This window comes from Temnothorax americanus, unplaced genomic scaffold, assembly GCF_048541705.1.
Source record: "Temnothorax americanus isolate GAGA-0224 unplaced genomic scaffold, ASM4854170v1 Scaffold1, whole genome shotgun sequence".
Lineage (NCBI taxonomy): Eukaryota > Metazoa > Arthropoda > Insecta > Hymenoptera > Formicidae > Temnothorax > Temnothorax americanus.
In genome coordinates, this window is record NW_027509230.1 from 9,052,366 (window position 1) to 9,073,069 (window position 20,704).

At 38.3% G+C, this 20,704-nt stretch overlaps 1 protein-coding gene across 9 annotated transcripts in view; it reads right to left on the bottom strand.

Moving 5' to 3' along the window:
* The window catches only part of Pip5k59b (Phosphatidylinositol 4-phosphate 5-kinase 59B), a 34,773-nt gene extending 15,881 nt beyond the window's left edge, over positions 1-18,892 (bottom strand). For 3 of the 9 annotated variants that reach the window (XM_077406658.1, XM_077406617.1, XM_077406652.1), the window contains exons 1-14: positions 18,167-18,891; positions 13,457-13,491; positions 11,892-12,020; positions 11,220-11,468; positions 10,970-11,122; positions 10,711-10,875; positions 10,410-10,625; positions 10,087-10,313; positions 9,865-9,997; positions 9,631-9,718; positions 6,357-6,419; positions 4,383-4,460; positions 2,789-2,842; positions 1,640-2,014 (exon numbers count right to left, since the gene is read on the bottom strand). In XM_077406658.1, the coding sequence (XP_077262784.1) occupies positions 1,640-2,014; positions 2,789-2,842; positions 4,383-4,460; positions 6,357-6,419; positions 9,631-9,718; positions 9,865-9,997; positions 10,087-10,313; positions 10,410-10,625; positions 10,711-10,875; positions 10,970-11,122; positions 11,220-11,468; positions 11,892-12,020; positions 13,457-13,491; positions 18,167-18,284 (2,083 nt within the window). In that variant the 5' untranslated portion in view covers positions 18,285-18,891. Of the gene's footprint in view, positions 1-1,639; positions 2,015-2,788; positions 2,843-4,382; positions 4,461-6,356; positions 6,420-9,630; positions 9,719-9,864; positions 9,998-10,086; positions 10,314-10,409; positions 10,626-10,710; positions 10,876-10,969; positions 11,123-11,219; positions 11,469-11,891; positions 12,021-13,456; positions 13,492-18,166 lie in introns of all 9 variants that reach the window. The other 6 variants (XM_077406627.1, XM_077406645.1, XM_077406637.1 and 3 more) reach the window with 6 other exon arrangements.
* Positions 18,893-20,704: the final 1,812 nt, after the last annotated feature.

The following is a 20,704-nucleotide window of genomic DNA, read 5'->3' on the forward strand; positions in this document are numbered from 1 at the left end:
CGATTTAGTCCAATTTCATTGATCGACAATGTAAACGGTTGTTTAACGGCGCTAATTTCCTTTCCGTAATTCAAGTAATCCAAATGTGTATCTTCTCGTCGAGCGTTCTTCGTTTCGTCTCTCCCTTTAGTCTTAATCTTCTCGAAGGTCTTCATTTTTTTGGAAACGGAAGATTTTATAACATCGCTATTCCTATGTCGAATATCGTCAAAACTAGAAGATATGCATTCTTCTCTCTTGGTTATGTTCAGCAACTTATCTCGATTCGCATCTTTCAGATCATTCTTCCCAATATCGTCGAATAAAGATCCTTCTTCGTGAAAAGTAGAACTTCCATCGCAGCTCTTAAAGTCAGGTTTCGAAGACTTATATCTGTTTAATCTCTCATTAGTCTGTCGATCAAATTTACTCATTCTTTTGCGGACTATCTTATCTTCCGTGTATTCATCTTCAGCACCGTAACTGTTTAAAAAGATTTCTTTGAATTCACCTCTGTTATTTCCTTCATCATCTATATTCTTGGAGATTTTCTTCTCTTTATAAAGACAGCTATTATCTCTACCAGAAGAACAATTCTGTTTCATTTCGTCATATCTGATTGCTGATTGCTTCTTTCCGCTTGTAAAATCTGTGTCATTCTTATTACTTTTCTCCTGAATCTGATAATTACCATTCTTATTTCCTAGAGAATTCATTTTCAAAGACAATTTTTCACCTTCTCTCTTCGTATTAGTTATCTCATTTTCGAATACATTTCCATTAAAAGTTCCCTCGACAGATGTTCGTTTCTTCGACGGTTTCGGCGCAAGTCGCTTCTTCCTCCTAGATTTTTCTCGAATCTTCTGCAGCAAAATGCTGTCTTTTTTGATCGATGTAAATTTTAAGATCTTTTGCCTAGCCCATTCTTCAGCAGGTTTATCCTCCGCACGAGATGTGTCTGTATGATACGGTCTCGCATCTTCCACTGGCTTACAACGGTTCGACATTGTTGTGATTGTTAAAATAGACGTTTCAAGGTTCTTTTGCTTCCTCTTTACCATCTCATAATACGTCTCAGAGTGTTTCTTGTCCTTTCTCGACATTTTGTAATTCATCAGATCAGCTCGAGAGCCTGGATTCAAAAAGTACGTAAACTTCGCCAGATGATCCATCTTGGTGTCATTTATCCTCTCTTTGTCCCTCTTCGGAACTTTACCATTATCAGTTTCGGTAATTCGATTGGAATTTTCCGAGCGATCGGATCGGCGAATTCCTCTATCTGGTCTGAGGGGGTGCAAACTAGTCTTAATAAAGTAAGCGTCCTCAACCTTCTCCACGCTGACAAACTCTTCCTCGTCCTCGTCGAGTTCCTGGGTACGCCAATGCTGAATCGAGCCCATCGGCCGAACCCGCTCGGCTTCTCGGTCGAAACGGCCGCGATGCGTGACGCGATAAGTGTCGGATGTCGATGTACGGGCATGCAATGCATTCGAGATCGCGGAAGTAGCTTTAGTAGAAGTAGCAGCAGTGATAGTAGAGGCCACAGTTTTAGCGGTGGTGATAGAAGTAGAGATGGAGGAATGGTCAGGTAGGAGCGAGTGGTGCAGGTCGCACGAACTGTCATGCAAGCGGTATCTCGTGATTATGGCTGCTTCATCACCTCGGCTGGAGGAAGACACCGACGACGTCGTCGAGGCGGCGGTGCCGGCCGCCCGGTGATCCTCGGAGGATCTGCCGGTCCTCGAGGCGCCCGTGCCCCGCGGCGGCACCGGCGGTGGGACCTTGCCGGACGGTACCAGGTTCGGGTTCGGCGGACTGGCCGCGCTTCTACCCTTCAGCACGGCCGGATAGCTAGCGACCTTGACCGTTGGAGCGGTCCCGGGCGGATGCTCGTGATGCGGACCTTGCCCGGCGGTTAAGGTCAACGGGGGCGGGCTCAGCGGACCGGCAGCAAGGTTAACCGGGGTGGAGGTGGCGATCGGCACCGAAGCCGCCGCGTTCGCCGCGCTGATCGCAGGATCGGGCGGGCTAACTGCTGCGTAGTCATTCGAGGTCGTTCGAGGCCATCCAGGGGTTCAACGGCGGAAGTCGCGGGTGCAGCGGCGCGGGATGGGAAGACAGAGAGAGAAAGAGAGACAGGCGAAAAGAGAGAAACAAAGAAGCAGGATGAGAGAGAGAAGTCGAATGATCGGAGAACCGTGCAACGTTGATTCTTCTCTGATTAGTTCACTTTACAAAAGTGATTTGCGCGAGTGCAACCACGAACATTTTTTAAATCCCATAATTTATTACAATACATATATACATTTGTATTTGTAATCAAAGGTAGATTCGTGACCAGTGCGACATGTAAAGATCATTTCGCTATAACTATTACATAACGATGTAACACCAAATCCCTTGCGCAACATTCTTGAGTCACGAAACGTAGAATTTACGTTGCACAGTCCGTTTTAAAAATTCTAATTAAAGCGATAAATGATACATGATTGATAATTTATAATAAATATTGTCGTAACACGGAGTCGGAGTAGCACGGATTAAATTATTTTCAACTTAATAACTTTCATCTTTAATTTTAGATGGACTCAATATGTTACAGAAAACAATTTATACACGGCTCCCAACACAGCCATTGCTTTTAATTCTTGAATAAGAAAAGTACGTCATATGTTTTCTGAGTGTAACACTATTTCGAAAGATAACGGTACATTTTCGCGATATCACGACGCAATTTTGAGAATAGTTTCATGGCAATGAATAACTGTACGTTGTACGTTACGAGAGTAAGTGATCGTATGAGACTCACCGGCCTTCGTAGGTGACGTAGCATGCATTGCCGAACCTCCAGTCGCCGCCACCGCTAAACCACCATATAACACCATGTACCAATTACCGTACTGCGGTATACGTGTCTAGCTCTTAATCGGACAGAGAAACTCACCACGGATTTCGAAAATGTCCGAAAACGCGAAAGCCATTCAGTGCCGAAAGCGCGTTACAAGCACAAGACGATCTCGTATTCGGCATCACGAAATCTCTTTGTCGTAGGGTTTGAAACCGATTTGTGACAGCAATGACAGAATTATCGATGCTACGCAGATAATGCTACGCGAGAATATGCTCTTTGTTCTTTCCGATCCCGCAGATGATTCCCGCCAAATAAAATTGCAGGAGTCATTCTCGCGGGATCAAACGACTCGTCTGTGGATTATCATTCAAACCCTGCTTCATCGTCAAATATGCTATACGTTATTCCTTCAAGCGTTTCATTCGCAGCGAAGCACGATAAAAAAAAAGCGAACCCTGCCGAAATCGCCTGGTATCAGTTTCTCTGTCGTATCTCGTCGGCCGAAAGAGTCCCGAAATAAAACCCGAGGATTCGAGTAAGGAACGTTCGTGTGACAGGATAACATAACGATTGACGAACATTCACGATGTAAAGCTGTACACATAGGACGGTGAACGGAAATACAAGGACAAATGAAGTCTTGAAAAAGGATTAAGGTGCAGAAGTGTTTATCAATGAAATCACTTTTTGCCAGGTAAAATATAAAAAATTTAACATAATATAAATCACAGCGATTTCCCGGGGGGGTTTCTCTCTGTTATATACAATATACAATTTTGCATTTAATATTTACAACGATTTTACCATTTCGTTCGTCACTGACTTGTGACTCGAGTCCGTGGAAGATGTATACAGACTTACATTTCTGATGATTAAAATTCTCTAAACTTTCGGTTCACCAGTAAGAAAGAAATGTGAGATTGAATATCGTTTTTCTTTACAACGTGCGCCTTTACGGTGCGGATTAAGATCTACTAAACGATTAGAGATTATAATAGATGTACATACGCTTCACATATGTGTAGTGGAGTATCCACAGGGAGCCAACGTGGAACAAGGGACTGGGAGATCGGATAGGATCGGACGGAACTTCACCTAGAACTCTCCACGTCTTCGCATATCGGTATTGTCGTGAATGCTTTAGAAGCGGGTAACGTGGGAATGCCGCAACTAAGTTTATTGCATTGATCGCTGTGCCTGGCTACGGTGAAATCCAGCGTAAAGCCAATGATAGAACCGTAAAAGAAACGATTTTATCGAAATCATCGGCACGATTTTCGGAATTCACGTTTCTAACGTCCAGGCCGCGCCAAATTCGCGGTACGCTTGGAATCGGACGTTTTTTTTTAATTCAATTCTTTCGGCACGATTTATTATCTTAGACGCGCTGAAGAGAAACATTAAAAACGTGAAAATAACTATTTTACAGTTGGTTACTGATGACGTTCCGAAAACCGATCAATTTCTCGCGTGAACAAGCGTAAAGAACTTTTAAATGACAGAAAGTTGGAAAAAAAATCGTTTGAGTTTGAAAGAAATGCATTTGACTCACCGGTTGAATCGAAGTCACCCTCCAACGGCCTCAGTGGTCTGCTTATACTTTTCCTCTTCGACGGGGAATGTTTCAAGGCTGTAACATAAAACCACCGATGCCATAATTTCTTGCGCAAGCTGTGCGAACTTAACATCAAATTATTTTTAAAAACCGCTGTCAAAATTACGCGTGTTAAGTACGCCTATCAAAAGGGCTCAAAACGCTACAATAGCCATTAGTACCGTGGCAAGGGTCGAAGGGCATATTATTGGCTTCTTCTCGTTAATACTGTTTTAGTTTGCAGAAATTATCATGGAAATTATTATCTAATTGTTAGTAAAATATCGTAAATTGAGTTGTTTAATTTTTACCATAATTAAGTATGTAAAATACTTTCTGCTTTGGTGCATCGCAATATTATTAGTTTTATCCATAATTTTAATTTTGGACATTTAAATTTTCTGCTTGAATGATAAATCTCACTATAGCACTAGACTTGCCATGGCCATGTATAAATAATAGTTCTTTTCTCAGTCTATGATTTATTCTACTGTCTGTTAACAAACTCTAAACTATGCTATACGTACTTATTGTGTAAAATTAGTATAATTAAAATACTTATATTTTAATAAAATTATACTTATAATTTAATTGTACTAATCGCAGGCATAGAATATCTAAAACATATATTGTGAATAAACGAGAATATAGTCAAGCGGACAACATCTATTGGCCTCGCTTGCTTTTAAGCTTTTCTTTGTGATTAGCAATTGTCACTTGTATAATACGTACTACGTTTTAATCCATGCCTACGTAGTTAATCACACAGAAAAAAATATGTACGTACATGAGAGAACTGTGCTGGAGTTTGCAGAAATACATTTTATGCATACGTAACAACTAGATCTCATTGTAAATTGCGCAGACGTCCATTAATCTATCGGTCCGTGCTGTGATTATAGGGTATGTCTAGGCTAAACTAATTGCTGCACAATACCGAATGTGACAAGGAAATTTCAGGATTGTAGAGTTTGTAGAGAAAGAAATTGAGTGAAAGCACGTTGAGTAAAATACAATTATCGAAATCTTGTTAGTTAATCTTTTTGCGAGATGCTGTGGAAAGATATAATGTAAGGAAAGTATCTATAACTAGTATCGCGGTTGTTATTCTTGGATATATTGAAAGACGAATGACCTAGATTTATAAAAAAAAATTTTTAGGCTGTGTGTTGCAAAAGGTGTGTCAGAAAAAAAGTGGACGGAAATATGTGAAGAGTATGTAAAAAGTGATAAAAAAGAGTACACGTATCACAATTTTCACAGACAATGGTTGCAGGAGCAATGGAAATAGAAACAAAAAACACACTCACAAAGATGTCCGAAAAATTCACGTATAATTCCGCTGTTTAAATTCGCTAAAAAAAATTTTTTTAGTAGAAATATCAAGTTTGAAAGAATCGTATGTGTTAGTAAAGACATAAAAAAATTGTGCTTAAAGTTTTATTGTGTAAAAAATATATTTATATTGTGAGATGTAAAACAAGCTTTATATGTGCATATAATTGATTTTTCCAAGTAGATTAATCTACTGTATCTTTTACAGTTCAAATTCAGCAAATAAAAAAATAAAGATATAAAAATAAACATGTGACATTCCAATACATTAAATATCATATCTTTGAGTATCACATGCAGAAAAATCTAATATTAATTCCGTAAGTTATTTTTGCAATAATTATTTTAGAATCTCATTAATATTATCATTCAGATTCTTCCAAAAAATCGTAAAAGACGTTTTATGCAAATTGCTTAATGCAAAATTGCGTGAAAATGAGAGGTGAGATAAATCCACACACTGTAAAATCAAAGAACAGAGCATGAAAAACAGATTTTTCATAAAAATACATATACAGGCAGAGAATTATGTGAAAACAAACGTTACATACATTCGTACAAAAATGGACAGATGGACGCACACATAGACAGAGTTACCTATATAGCTGGTGACGAGGTTACGGAATTTGCGGTGATTCCCCTTAATCTCAGGCAGGTCCACTTTTGGTATTCAATTTTCGAGTTTCGATCGGTAGCAGGTCAGATGAGGTCATTGGGGGTCGACACGAAAAGAAGTGCACGGGACACAGAAACATCAATATTTAGCTAATTTCGCTTATAATATGATTATGTATACCGGATTATTGAACGAACGACAAAATCATATGGAATGCCGAGAATAGATAGAAACATTAAAGAAAAGCCAGGGTACGTCAAACTTCCAAACGTATTGAAAGTTGAAACACAAAGCGAGTTTAGGCTTGTATTTCCTTTCTGTAGTCGGATAGGGAAAATTGATATCGTGGATACTGTTGCAAATTATTATCCGAGCAGATCAATTAAGCCTTGTTGCAATCAAAGATTTATGCGACTCAAGCTACTGCTGCTTCAACGACGCTTTCACGCATAGTAATTTTTCAAAAAATATTACATTAATTATACGACTTTTCCTAAAGTGTTTGGGCTGTCAATTGTAATCTGTTTATTCATATGAAAAGTATAACTGATAGGTGATCAACAAAACGCAAACGTACGTAACACAACAAACACATTGTACACGATACAATATAAAGACAATATACAAAGTGTAACGCGATGATGGTGCGAGAAACTTAATATGAATAACGACTACGAGGGGATGTTAGTCACATAAGTGGAGCAATGTCAATAATGATGATAGTATACATGACGGTAGTAACAGTAGTAGAATGCTAGTATAGCAAAGTAATGATAGTAACAGTAACAGCTTTGGTAGTAGTAATAGTAACAGTAGTAGTAACAGTAGTAATAGTAGCAGTATAAAAGTAGTAGTAGTAGTAGTAATAATAGTACAGTAACGATAAGTTATAAGTGTATGGGTGGGCTCATAAATGAAATGAAGTTGTAAACAGCGAAAATGTTTATTGTAAAATATATAAATATGTACAATGGTGCCCACGTCAGTCAATAGCTGAATATTTTCACAATAAAAAAAATTCTACTTCTACCGATTATTCTCGCTCTCACACTCTCGCACTCTTTCTCGAATTAATCTCGTACACTCACGCGGTTCTACATTTGCTATTATTGCCAAAAATATATACGTTCAACATTATTTATATCGCAGAGATTCTTCTACAGATATATAGATCGCACAAAATTAATTAGCATCTCTATAAAGAGCCTTTGTCGAGAAAATTATGGCATGCATACTTTTTTCTCTTTGAAACAGTTATGTTAAACAAGCTACTTGAATGCTCGGATGTATTTCGTGCGTTCTACTACATCTTTTCTTTACTAATATGCTCTGATGGACGAAAATATCAATGATTGCTTTGGCGCATCGATAAAATAGAAACTTTTGCCATCCAAATGTCATATTTATATATTTATATATTTATATCATCGATATTAAGGGAATTTTCATAGAACTTTGGCACATGATATTATTGATAAAAAAATCTAAATGATAGAAATCGTTTTGATTGTGACAATCTGTACACTAACAAGTGCACATATATCCTCAACTATATTATAGACTATCAAGAAAAAATTATTAACAAGCGAAGAATATTTAATTCCTTTTACTTATGTATTATTTTATAGAAACTTTTGTTGTATATAAAGACGATCGTTTTTCTCAAACATGACTCTAAATAAAGTTCAATATATAAGTAAAAATGCTAATGGAAGTCAAGATTAACAATATCAATATATAAAAAATACTCAGCTATACCTGTGGACACCAGTGATTGGTAATTCGCTATTTCTTTCTTTAATAAATATATCGAAACAAAATATTGTGTATCAAAAATATGTAAAGGAAAGAAAATATGCAATGCACAATGAAGTTGAATTTGCAAAATAAAGTTATAAAAAAATAGGAAAATTATATATATAATAAAATATACATAAGTGTATTGTGTTAGCAATTAGTTACACCAAAACAAAACCCAAAAATGATCAATTGACACTTATAAACCCAAAATATATCTTATTCACAGCATTGATTCGAAACGAATGCAGGTATCCGAAAAGTTCTATTTTGGATCGGATTAAATTATAAATATCGCATTCGTTAAGATAAGAAAGCGCGTTATTCTTATTTTACAACAAACAATTCTTAATTTATGCATGATATTTCATTAACTTACGCAAGGCACTGATAGATCAATAAAATTCTAATATAACCATGATATTGATGTAAGCATCGCGTCTATAATTTTCGGATATCCGCACAGTATATTTGTCGCATTCTCTCCAGTCACTCAAATATCTTATAATGCTATTATAATCATTAGAACATTTCTCTGGACGGCTAAATCTGTGATAAAATCTGTTAAGACAAAATTGAGTCGCTGACCTGCGCTTTCAACACTCTTAAAAATATAAATCTAGATAAAGAGTCTATTAAAACTGGCATCGCTTGTTACGAGTAAAATATTTATGGAAACTAGTATTTTGTTGACTTTCCTAAATATTCCAGCTCGTTGTGACGAGTTTGTTACACGCCGAAAAAAGAATATGTAATTATACAAGTAAATTGAGGCTACGTTTCGATATTCACTGCCAGTACTGAAAATCTATAGTATAAGTGACGTAAACTATAGATTTTCAGCACTGGCAGTGAATATCCAAACGCAGCCTAAGTGAACGAGTTTCGTAGCAAAATGTAACAGGAAGAAAAATATATGTTTCTAGCTTACGGCTTACTGCTGTCTATGAGAATTGGTATATGCTTTTTAAGTAACATTATAAATACCCTTACTAATTATATCATCGTAATACTATATATATATATATATATATATATATATATATATTGTAAGTACCAGTTTTTTGAGCTTCATTTATAACTTTCGTTCTACTCTAGTTTTTCGTCTCGCGTTAAGTGTTTAAAATATATCTCAAAAGCGTCAATAAAAGGTACTATTCGATAGCATTGTATATGGCTGAATCACAATACTGATATTATTATAAACCAAGGTTTTAATTTTTGTAATTTAAACATCTTGCATTGACTAGTTCCCCTAGTTAAAACTAATATTTATTTCTGCCTTCGTAAGAAGTCAATTATCTCTTGTAAAATGCACTGGATTAATATGATCAACCAGAAAACAATGGCGCTACCGGTAGGTAAGTAAGCGTGAAATTACTCACAAATTAGCGAGTTTTGCCGAGTGTAATCTTGTAGTCAAACTTGTTAGGACAGGTTGATTCGGATGGTACTTACGTGATGGTATTTTCTTAAATACTGTCTTGGCCATGAAATCCTGAAAGCGTTGCGCATAAAATCCTGGCCGATGTACTGATACAGTGTCCTTAGAAAATAAGAAATATTTCTTCTATATTAACAATAGGACATTGAGAACATCAAAAGAAAGTTAAAGACTAGTATAAAAATTAGATTATAAAAAAAATCTATAAACTCGCGCACACGCATGTGCATTATGTATATGTCACTTACCCCGTCGTGTATCATTGATTTCCACGTATGTTCCAGTTTCTTTTTTAACCTGTAGCTTTGCAAAATGTCGATAACGCCAAGGAACAATAAAAGACGTTCACCACGCGCGTTTCTGGCAGGAATGCCACCTGAACTGTTAAAAAACATAAAATAGAATTAATTATAATTAAATAACATATTAGTACATTCATATTTAAAGGATTTGATATATATTATGCTTACGGTACGTCATCCTCTTCATCTATTGGTTCGCTCTCAGCCTGAATACTCTCCATCGCTGTACTATGAGCAACCAACCGTTGACGATTTATACTGCGTGATCGATTTAAAGCGGCAGCGCCTATTCTATCCTCTCTCTGTTTTTCTCTCTCAGATTGAATGAATCCATCACTTTCGCCACCCGTTTCATCAATTTCTTCATCGGCACTTGCCGATAATCTTTGTTCTTGCTGTAATATATTATATATATGTATAGTATGTAATGTATGCAAAAACGAATATATATTGACATTTACGTGATATGAAAAATAGCACATGATATTTACAGCTTTTTCTTTTGCAGCCTGGTCAAGATTATGGATTCCAACAAGTAAAGAATAATCCATAATTTTAAAACTTTCTAATACACGACAATCCCGTTGAATAGTTTTTACTAATGCACCATATGTATCAGCTTCTAAAAAGATACCCTCTGGATGATGCTCTATGAAATCTAGGTCTTTATACGTTGGTGAAGACTTCGAGCGTTCTCCTTTTGATGCCTAAAATTTTTCACATATAATGTAATAAAAAAAATTATATGTATATTAATACAATACTTATGAATATTCACATAATATTACAAACCTTTCTTTTGTATGTAGACCCTTTCAAATCATATTTTTGATGTAATTTTACAGATGAAGGTAAAAGATTATTCATAGCAATTAATCTAACATTTTTACTATTACACCGATAGCAATACAATCCAAAAAACTTTGGCAATAACGTTCTTGGATTCTGATTTAGATTCTGCAAAAAATAACACCGTTGTTACCAAAAAGAAGTTTTTTGTATGTTTTGTAAAATAATATTAATTTTAATTAAGTCTATTTCTAGAACATACCATATAATATCCTGGAAGTAGAGTTTGCAAAAACTCTCCTTCTTTATGTTGTACAGTCTTTATGATAAATTCATCATCATCCGTTAGATAAAAGATACTCCCACTAGCGCCAGGATTTGATAACTCGCGCAGTGGTGCACTACACATTGACATCTAAATGCATGTGTGTATTTTGTTATTAGTACAAGACTAACATTATAATTTAGGAAAAAAATTCTAAGAGAGAGAAAGAAACAGAGATTTATCTCACCAAAAAATCATCTGGTTGAATGCCAAAGAGATCTCTAAAGTAACGAAATGCAATGGGTGCATAGTTTTTAAATTTGAACTCCGAGAAATGATGGGCCGGAGTATGATTTGATCCTTCATGGGGAAAGTTCGTTGTCTCCACCGTCATAAAGTCTTGCATTAATAAATCGCGTTCCGGTTTACTCGCAAGACCACCAACAGCATGCTGTATACCCAATTGAATAGATCCCATAATCTGTGTCGTTTGGATCTGTATAAAAAATAAATAAAATATATATAATTAATCATAAAGATATAATTACAGGTATTATTAATCTTAATACTATAAAGTGATCATGCCTATAATATTAATAAGGAAAATACACTAATGTCTCAAGCTATTAAATGGAGAAAGTCTAATCTCTCCTTGCAATAAGCTTGCACGAAGTGATTGAATCAGTAAATACAACATGTGTAGCTAATCATCACTCTCATTGATAGCTGAATAAGAAAAGTAGCTTATCTCTTTAACATCATAAGACCTTACCACTCATACTGTTCAACATGATATGGTATAAGCTTATTAAGTCTTTCTCTTTCATTTAATAATACCCTTTAACTTTGATTACAAAGCACAAAATCTGATCTGAACAAACTATCTATTAGGAGTGCTACACTGGAATTCTTTCCATACCTTCTTATATGTGATTTCACCTCCCACTCCAACTCTTCGATGCCCAATCTTTCTCTCTCGTTCCGATTTGTTTCTCGATACCCCCGCGGGGGCCTTGCCACCTGTCGTACCATGTTGTACTATTGAGCTCTGCAAAGATAATTGATAGTACATAAAACATTCTTGTTAACACCGAACATATACTTAAGAAAAATGGTTTCACACTTGTACTGTGAATAATTATTTAATGCAATCTAAAATGCGCGCGCAGAGAGGATTTAACTATAGTTATATGTTCCAACTAACTCGCATTACGCAATGCCCCATAATACATACTACATAACATCTCCTGTGGCATTTAGCGCTATATAGAGAAAATACCGAAGGTGTCCCTGGCTACGCGTTATTCGGATGAATACTTATATATTAACAAGGAAGAAAAAGGGGTTCATAGACGCTGCTTTGTTGTGACTGATATTGCCAAGCTCGGTCTCGTATACATTTCGCAAAAATATATGATTATCGAAGCATGATATCCGCGATAATCTTTCACGTGCAACGGTGATTTATAATGTACTTCTCTTCTCTGTGTTTCTGCGCCGCGCGTTTCCCGAGCCGTAATAACAAGAGCAAGTCGCAAATTCGAGAACCTGTTTCGTGCGCAATTTGAACTCCTCGCGAACTTCGCAAGCGTGTAAGAATCGATCCTGGACGCTCGAGCGTAAATTACCGATGACGGGCAGATTTGTACGGCGTACAAAAATAGAAATGATTTCGCGAGTAAACGTAGGATATATCTGGCGCGACTGGCTGTAAATAGAAGATTAAAGAAAGATGTTATGTGTGATCGGTGTTAATCTATTTCGAATTAATTCAAAAGGTAGAACAATTTGTTCCAGATTATTATCTGCATTCCTTATCTTACGCGCTTGATGTAAAATTCTATTTGGAATGTAATAATGCACACATTCGGATTAAATATATTTATATAGAATAAAAATCTCGATAAAAATCAAATGGAAAGCATATAACCGATTAGCAATAAGTACAATATATGAACGTGGATCCGCGCAAAAGTGGAGCAAGCGTTAATGGAGAAAAATTAAAAGATGATTAAATCAGCACATTACGAATCGGAACGACTTTTTCATCGATGCTTTCTTTTTAAAATTATTTAAGAAGTAAAAACTAGGCGAGTCTGTATAAAACATTACGAGTTATTTACTCAAAAACCAAGGAAGATATGCAATGCTTGGTACAAGGTTAAGAAAGGCATAACAAGTATAAAAAAAATTCTCTCTGAGACTCCAAGTGAACGAAGATAGTTGATAGTCGTTTTCATTTGAATTGTTAATACCAGCAATAAAATTATTATTTATAAGTTGGCTTCTAACACGCGCGCACATATCGAAGATGTGTCTCCATTTATATGATTGCATTAATTGCTAATAATTATTTAAACGGGTCATTGGAGTGCTTATAAAATATTCAAATAAAATCAATTTTGCCGTTTGACAAAATGGGGGACACACGCGTTTTTTCCCGTATATTTTAAGAGTAATATTTAAAGAAAGATCGATACTTACGTCAAATGCTGTTATTTTCTCTCCGGTCGATTTATCTGCAAAAGAGACGGAGACATTTTAATTACGTCGCATGGTGTAATGTATGTATTTTGATAACAAATAACGCGCGAGTTAGATAACGTGATATAGTTTCGTAAAAATAAGCAATATGTAAAATTGTTTATAGAATAATTCAGTATTATAATCCTTATAAAATTATGAAAAATAATTAAATCCATTAAGGAGATCATATACCTAATAGTCATATATGTATATCATATACGATCTGCATAAAAACGTAAAAGCCATCAAACCATAATTTCGAAAATTACGTAAAATTGATATTTTGATAATAGTTATTTAGTACTAAAATTTTACATAAATTTTATCAAATAGACTATGTGCTATTTTATATTAACATCCTGGTGTAATCAATTAAGAAATCCATCATTTCTTTTTGTTTTATTTAAAATAATGTTTTATTTATATAATATGATCTGTTAATAGAGAAATGTATATATGAATACATGCAGTAATGATACATGTAAAACAAATTTAAAAGTCCCTGTCTATGAAGTCAGCAATTTTTAAAATATGCTTCAAAAAAAAAAAAATATTAGGTATAAGAAATAGTGTAGATTCAGCGGCATTTTTTTGCGCGATCAATTCACCGAAGCGAGATTGCTTCTTTTATAATGCAAACACGTGTGTGCTTTAATAACGAATAAACAACAGACTTTCGAAAATTATTAATTGCTTATTAACATTTCATAGTCCATATTTCTAGTGCACACTTACTATTGAACGCAATTAAGTTCGAATTTACTGCAATCCTGCTTTTCTATAGATTTACACTGAAAATAGCAACATTATCTGTATGAATTACGTAATTATACATTATCTACATTACATATTTTCGTATTTATATACTATTCACAAATAAATGCGAAATAAACAAAATATGTATGTGTGTGTGTGAGAGAACGTGTTAAATAACATAATTCTCATATTTTTTAAAAAATAATTTTTTAAAATAAAAATCAAAATTAGAAAATCGCTTTTAATGCTAAACACAAGTCCAGAGAAATCTGTGAGTTACGATAGATTTATCGATAACGAATGACAAATTGTTTATTATCTCGAGAAAGAGAGAGAATCTTAGATTAGCAAATTACTGCGAGCAATATCGAGTTTGATACTGCAGAAAAAGCGGCACGTTACACGTGCCGGGAATTAGCGATTTGCGATATCGAGTAAAAAGGCTCCTGGGATAACAGTAGAATAAGGGTACACAACGAGTCAAGATGTCCTTACTTTAGCCTCCTATTTTTAACCCCTCGTCTTCCGTTGCGAGCTCGTGACTCAAACGCGCGCGGTGGTCTTTGTTCGTCACATTTTTTTCCTCCAACAATGAAAACAAGGAAAAAGCAGCGCCAGGAAAAGCACCGTCGCCGAAACGTCGTCAATGAATTTCTGAAAGCTATAGGCGCGATAAGCGATAAGCGATGTTTGCACAGACGAGAGTTCACGTCGCGAACTGGTGACGTTATTCTCGGCGCGCATTGCGAAAAAACGTGTGAAACTATTTCCATTCGAAGCAGAATGAATTGCGTTATGTAAATGCTTAAAGGCTCAGGCTCTCATCCTTGAGATAATAAAGACGTTCTTCAGCGAGATAATGTTCACTTGTTTTTTCTTGCTCGGCACAATCGAAAACTCAGAACGTAGTACGTTCCGATTATCATGCGTCGTGTAATGCTCGAGAGAGAAAAACATGAACAAAGAAATCTCACAACAGTTGAAATGTCAGGCCAGACGCGAGAAGGAATTCACTGAAGGAAGTCACTGAATAGTATGTAACATAACATTTTATGTCGCAAACTTTAAAATTGTAAGGATAAAATATAACAAGAGTACACAATTTTCTTCATCTTTCTAAAAAATGAGGTGAAAAGGTAATCCAAAGTTTCTATATCGAAAACTCAGAAAATGATACGTTTCGAGTATTATGTCGCGTGTATAGAGCTCTCTCTCTCTCTCTCTGAGAGAGAGAGAGAGAGAGAGAGAGAGAGAGAGAGAGAGAGAGAGAGAGAGAATACGTGACGAACAAAGAAATCTCAGCTGAAACGTCTAGACGAAAGGAAGAGGGGATTAAAGTCACTGAATATATAAAGACATTTTGCAATAAAAACTTTACAAAGGATAAAACGCGATGACAAAATATAACTTTCTCCATTCTCTATAAATAAGAATGGAGGAAAAAAAGATAGTCCATGAAGTGTTCGACAAAATTCCCATATCTATTCATACAAAAATACGACTCGTACGAATAAACCGATATATATAGCGCGGGAAGATTTTTCTAGGCGGAAAGATAAGAGAGAAGCTGCTATCTTTCGAAAAAGGGGAACAGTTCGGGCGAGAAGCAATATTACGCGCGCGCGTTCCACTTTTCTCCGACGCTGTTTTCCCGGGCGACGTGGGAAAAATCCATTTCTCGGATGGCGCGGATCCGATAACGGCGGTGTTATCGCGATCGCGCGGCGGAGTTCGCGCGAATCCCGGGAGCACAAGGTTTCCACGTGCCGCGGCTGGCCCGACGCCCTTATCAGCTGTCAAACGCCGCGAGTTGTCACCTTGGTGGTCGCGGCGAACGAATCGCGGCGGCACGTCCAGCGACCGCGTCGCATATACGACGACGATTCTTCCCGGTCGCTTCTCGCGCGGATCGAACACGCAGTGAAAATCAATTCGCGAACTCGATCGGAGTCGTAATGAGTGAAGTTTAGCCTCCTTTTTGTGAAAATAATTTTTTTGAGAAAATTGCACCGGGTTGTTCCAACTTTGTACCACATTGTTCCAAATCAATATTATTTTACGGTTTATTAATTCAAACGGTTCATTAATTAAACAAAAAAAAAATCTTTTTTAACTGACATTCCTTTTTTCAAAAATCGAACATTTGTTTATCGTTAACAGGTTGTTCGGGGTCGGCGACGCGCGACGGCGAGGACGAAACTCGCTGAACAGCGTTCCGGTCGATGACTCCGATACTCGAACGTGTCCCGAATTTTCTCTTCCGGACTCTCTTCGTATTAAAATTGCACGTATACGCATGGCCCGCATGGGGATTCCGCAAGAGCCTGTGTAAAACTTTAATTAGCGAGAACAGCTCAACCGTCTTCTATGATGAACCGAGAGACGATACCCCGGCTCGTCGGGGAAAGATCTCAACGGGACCCATCCGTTCGAACGAGGGCATCCAGCTTCCCGAAATCCCAATAGAATAGAATCCAATGAATTCGAGAAGTAAGGGACTACTCGTCGCGTGTTTAGTCTACGAGTCCGAGCTTCGCTCTTTCAGTTTTCAATGCCAGATATCTCCGTAATTACGTAACGCGGAGTCGCGCGGAAGGAAAGTGTGTCATGCGTGGAACGCGTGGTGTTTTCAACGAGGATGCACGAGCCTTCGGGAGTGACCGAGGACGTTCCACTCCTTAATACTCCGCATTTTGTTAAATGCGTGTGCGCACCAATCACCTCTACAACGGGCAGATTGTCGCGATGGAACGAGGAGTTTCTCGGCTGGGTCGCTCGTTGTATATCGTCATTTTAGCAGAGCTGAAAATTTCCATTAGTCCCGGTCTGCGATAGGTGTTTTAAGCCCTAAGCCTTAAGAAATTGTTCAATCACAGTTGAATTTGAGGACAATAATTGACTGTGATTGGTCAATTTCTTAGGGCTTAGGACTTAAAACACCGGGACTTATAGTCCCCATCTACAATAGGTGCTTTAAGCCCTAGTCTTTGTTTTAGAGAGAAATTACATAGGGGTTTCAAGCCTTAAGCTCTAAGCTTTTAAAGATCGGACTTGGTCAACTCGCTTCGGCGGGCTTAGAGATTAGGGCTTGGAGCAGCGCGAGGAACGCTCAAGGCCGGAAATACGTCACAGTTTAGAGCATAAAGCATAAGGCTTAGGGCTTAACACACCTAATTGTAGACCGGGACTTGAACGTTCCCTGTCACTCGACATCGACAGCTATCAGCTGTCCAACCGCGAGCGATCAAACGTAAAGAGAAATCGCGACGCGCAGCTTTTACTAATCGCGTTCGCACATATCTCTGCTGTCTCGTGAGACGAGCTAAGTGATATATCCCGTCGGGAGATTTTACAATTTACATCGCGACGACAGGAGGGCCGACGGCCGACGGTTCGGACCGTCAAATTATCCATCGATCGATCGCAGGAGGAGCCACGTCGTCGGCGGCACGCGGAGCGCATTTCGAACGAACGTCCCTCGCAACTCGGACGACAATACGAGGTCTCACGTTCGCGCTTTGTAGGTCGGGTGACACCCATTAGCTGTCAAACCCGTCGACTAACTCCAACATTGAGCGACCAAGTCGATCGACCGCGACGAGCCGTAGGCCGAAGACTCGAGGATCGATCATACGAGCGATCGACGGGCATCGAGCTGATCGAGCGTCAACGATTTGCGCCTCGCGCGAACGCTGAGAAGATCGTCGTCGAGCGAGGAAACGACGCCCGACGCGGCGTCCGGGCTCCCGGTATAGGTTAGGTCACAACGGTGAGTCCGGGCACGCGGCAGGGGGACGGCAAGAGGGGGGAGAGAGAGAGAAAGAGAGAGAGAGAGAGAGAGAGAGAGAGAGAGAGAGAGAGAGAGAGAGAGAGGCAGAAACGGAGCACGGGTGTCACAGGTTTCGCACTCACAGTCCTCCTCGACGACGGATTGCTCCGGCCTGAGGTGATCCACCGCGGGCTGCGCCGGCACGGGGAAGCTCGTCGTCTCGACCACCTCGATCACGTCCACATTGTCGCCCGAAGCCATTTTGCGTGCGTCGCCTCCGTCCGATCCCGCACTGACTCACGCGTAACGGCGGTGGTGGTGGCGTCGGCGGCGATGACGATCCCCCTGACAATCCTGACAGTTCCTCGAAGGAGCCTCCTCGGTTGTCGCTCGGTCCCCGTCGCCCCGCAACCGACGCATGTCGTTCGACGCTCGCCGCTGTGCCGCGGACCGCGGGCGGCGGTCCACCCGTAACGTTCGCGGCGACGCTACGCTCCGCGCGCGGCGAGACCGATCGCGATTGATTACGCGACCCGTCGTCGTCGTCGTCGTCGGAGTAGCGCCGTCCCGCGCGACATGTCCGTCGTCCGCCGCGGACAGATATACCCACCGACGGTTCCCTCGAATCGCCGCGCGGAGAAAGAGGCGAACTCACGTCAGCCTGGTCAGCCACGCGTCGCGATTGTCGCGAATCGAATCTTCTCCGGCCTCGACCCGACACACTCCCGACTGCTCCCGACAGAACGGCACTGACGGCAGACGGCACTCGCGTCTCCACGAGAGCTGTCGAGACTCGAGAAAGCGCCTCCGGACCTCCGGAGAGAGCCCTTCCTTCCGTCCCGCCGTTTATCGACCGAACGTCGTCGCTCGCCGCGATTCTTCGCGACACTGGCGCCGCCGGGCGGCCGCGCGGCGAATCCCGACGCGGCAGTCGCGTTTGAATTCGCCGCGCGGTTTCGCGCGCTCCAGCACGCGAACTGACCGGAAGACGCGATTGTGGGAGCGGAAGGCGCGATTGCGGAACGAGCAAGAGAGCCGACGTTCCGGAATGATCGGGGAAATTAAATTGAGAGTTGTACGGGGAGAATTTGAGAATCTTTTTTTTTAGAGGGGATTATCGATTGAGAACGTACACACGATAATGCTTGACGAGTCTTGAATATGACTCGATGATCGCTTCCGGTTGTGAGAACGTTTCTTCGTTTGGCGCTAATAAATATCGATACCGAAACTTTGGATTGGATTAACTTTCTCGAGGTTACATTAAATATTTATACTTGGTAATTAAAAAGAAAGAGAAAAATGTTTTATTATACTTTTCATAATGCAATGCTAATGTATTGATATATCTCGTGTGTAATATGCTTACAAACATTGTGTTTGTAACTTCTCTTTAAATAATTATATAATAATTAAAAAGATTATGAATAGGCTTTTTTAATACGCGATGCGTGTTTCGAAATAAATACGATCCGAAATGTACTTCGTATTCTGTATGTCTAAAATGACTATATCTACTTATAAGAAATAATGAAGCTAGAGCTTATTTCTACATTTTATCTTAAATAAAAATTGCATTTATCAATGTCCACGTACGTTTGTAACTTTTTTGCAAATAATAAAAATTAAAAAGCAAAAGGGGCCACGAATATAGACTTTTTTATTTCTACTTATTTAATATAATGCAATAAATCTCTCTCTCTCTCTCTCTCTCTCTCTCTCTCTCTCTCTCTCTCTCTTCCATTTCACAAACAACTAAATGAAAATTAAAATACTCCCAATATTTTTTAAATATATTATACATTTCATTCTTACTATATTTATTTGCATTTTGCATATCAAATAAATCTTATTAAATATGAAGTTTGTTGCTAATCAAGATCTGCTACAATTTCGATAAATTTTTGTGTTCATCCTCGCTAGGAAATAAAAATATTTAGTACTGTAACATGTAGGATATATTTGTTTAACAAATCATGTTTCAACGTATTAAATGTACGAAACGTCCGGTGCACTAATTCAGACTAATTTGTAAGTAAAAGATCTAAATTGATTGACATAATAAGTGCAGTTTCACATGTAATTATGCGTTTATACATTTCAGCTACGTCATGGTTAAGTTTCAGTGGCTTCTGAATAAGACATTACTGCAAAGAATATTCCTTCTAAGCGTTAACGGCATAATTGCACGTGAAATATTAATGGGCTACCTCGATTACAATAATAAGGTTATCATTTAAACATCTTTCGATATATAATTAATATGCACAATTTAAAAAAAAGATTAATTTTAATAGTAATAATGAATAAATGAGTTAGAAATCAGGTTGCTTTAAATTTTTCTACAACCAAATTAACATTTTTTAAATATAAATTGTCTTTTAATATAAATGTTTATAAAATATTATTATATTTGCCTCTAAAAATAAGGTAAAAGGTTTCTTTTATTAAATTGTTCGCGTTTCAATGGTTATATTTATCATTCTGAATAGATATTCGTTTTGCTTGCCAGAAAACGAAGCATGCTCAATGATCAGTCACAAACGTCGTATATCATGTATCATTAATTAATTATGTCGACTGCATTCATTATGGAGCACACTGATCGCGCAAGACAGTCCATATAAAACGTTTCGCTTAATGTGCACATAGACAGACGAGATTTATACAGCGGAACATAT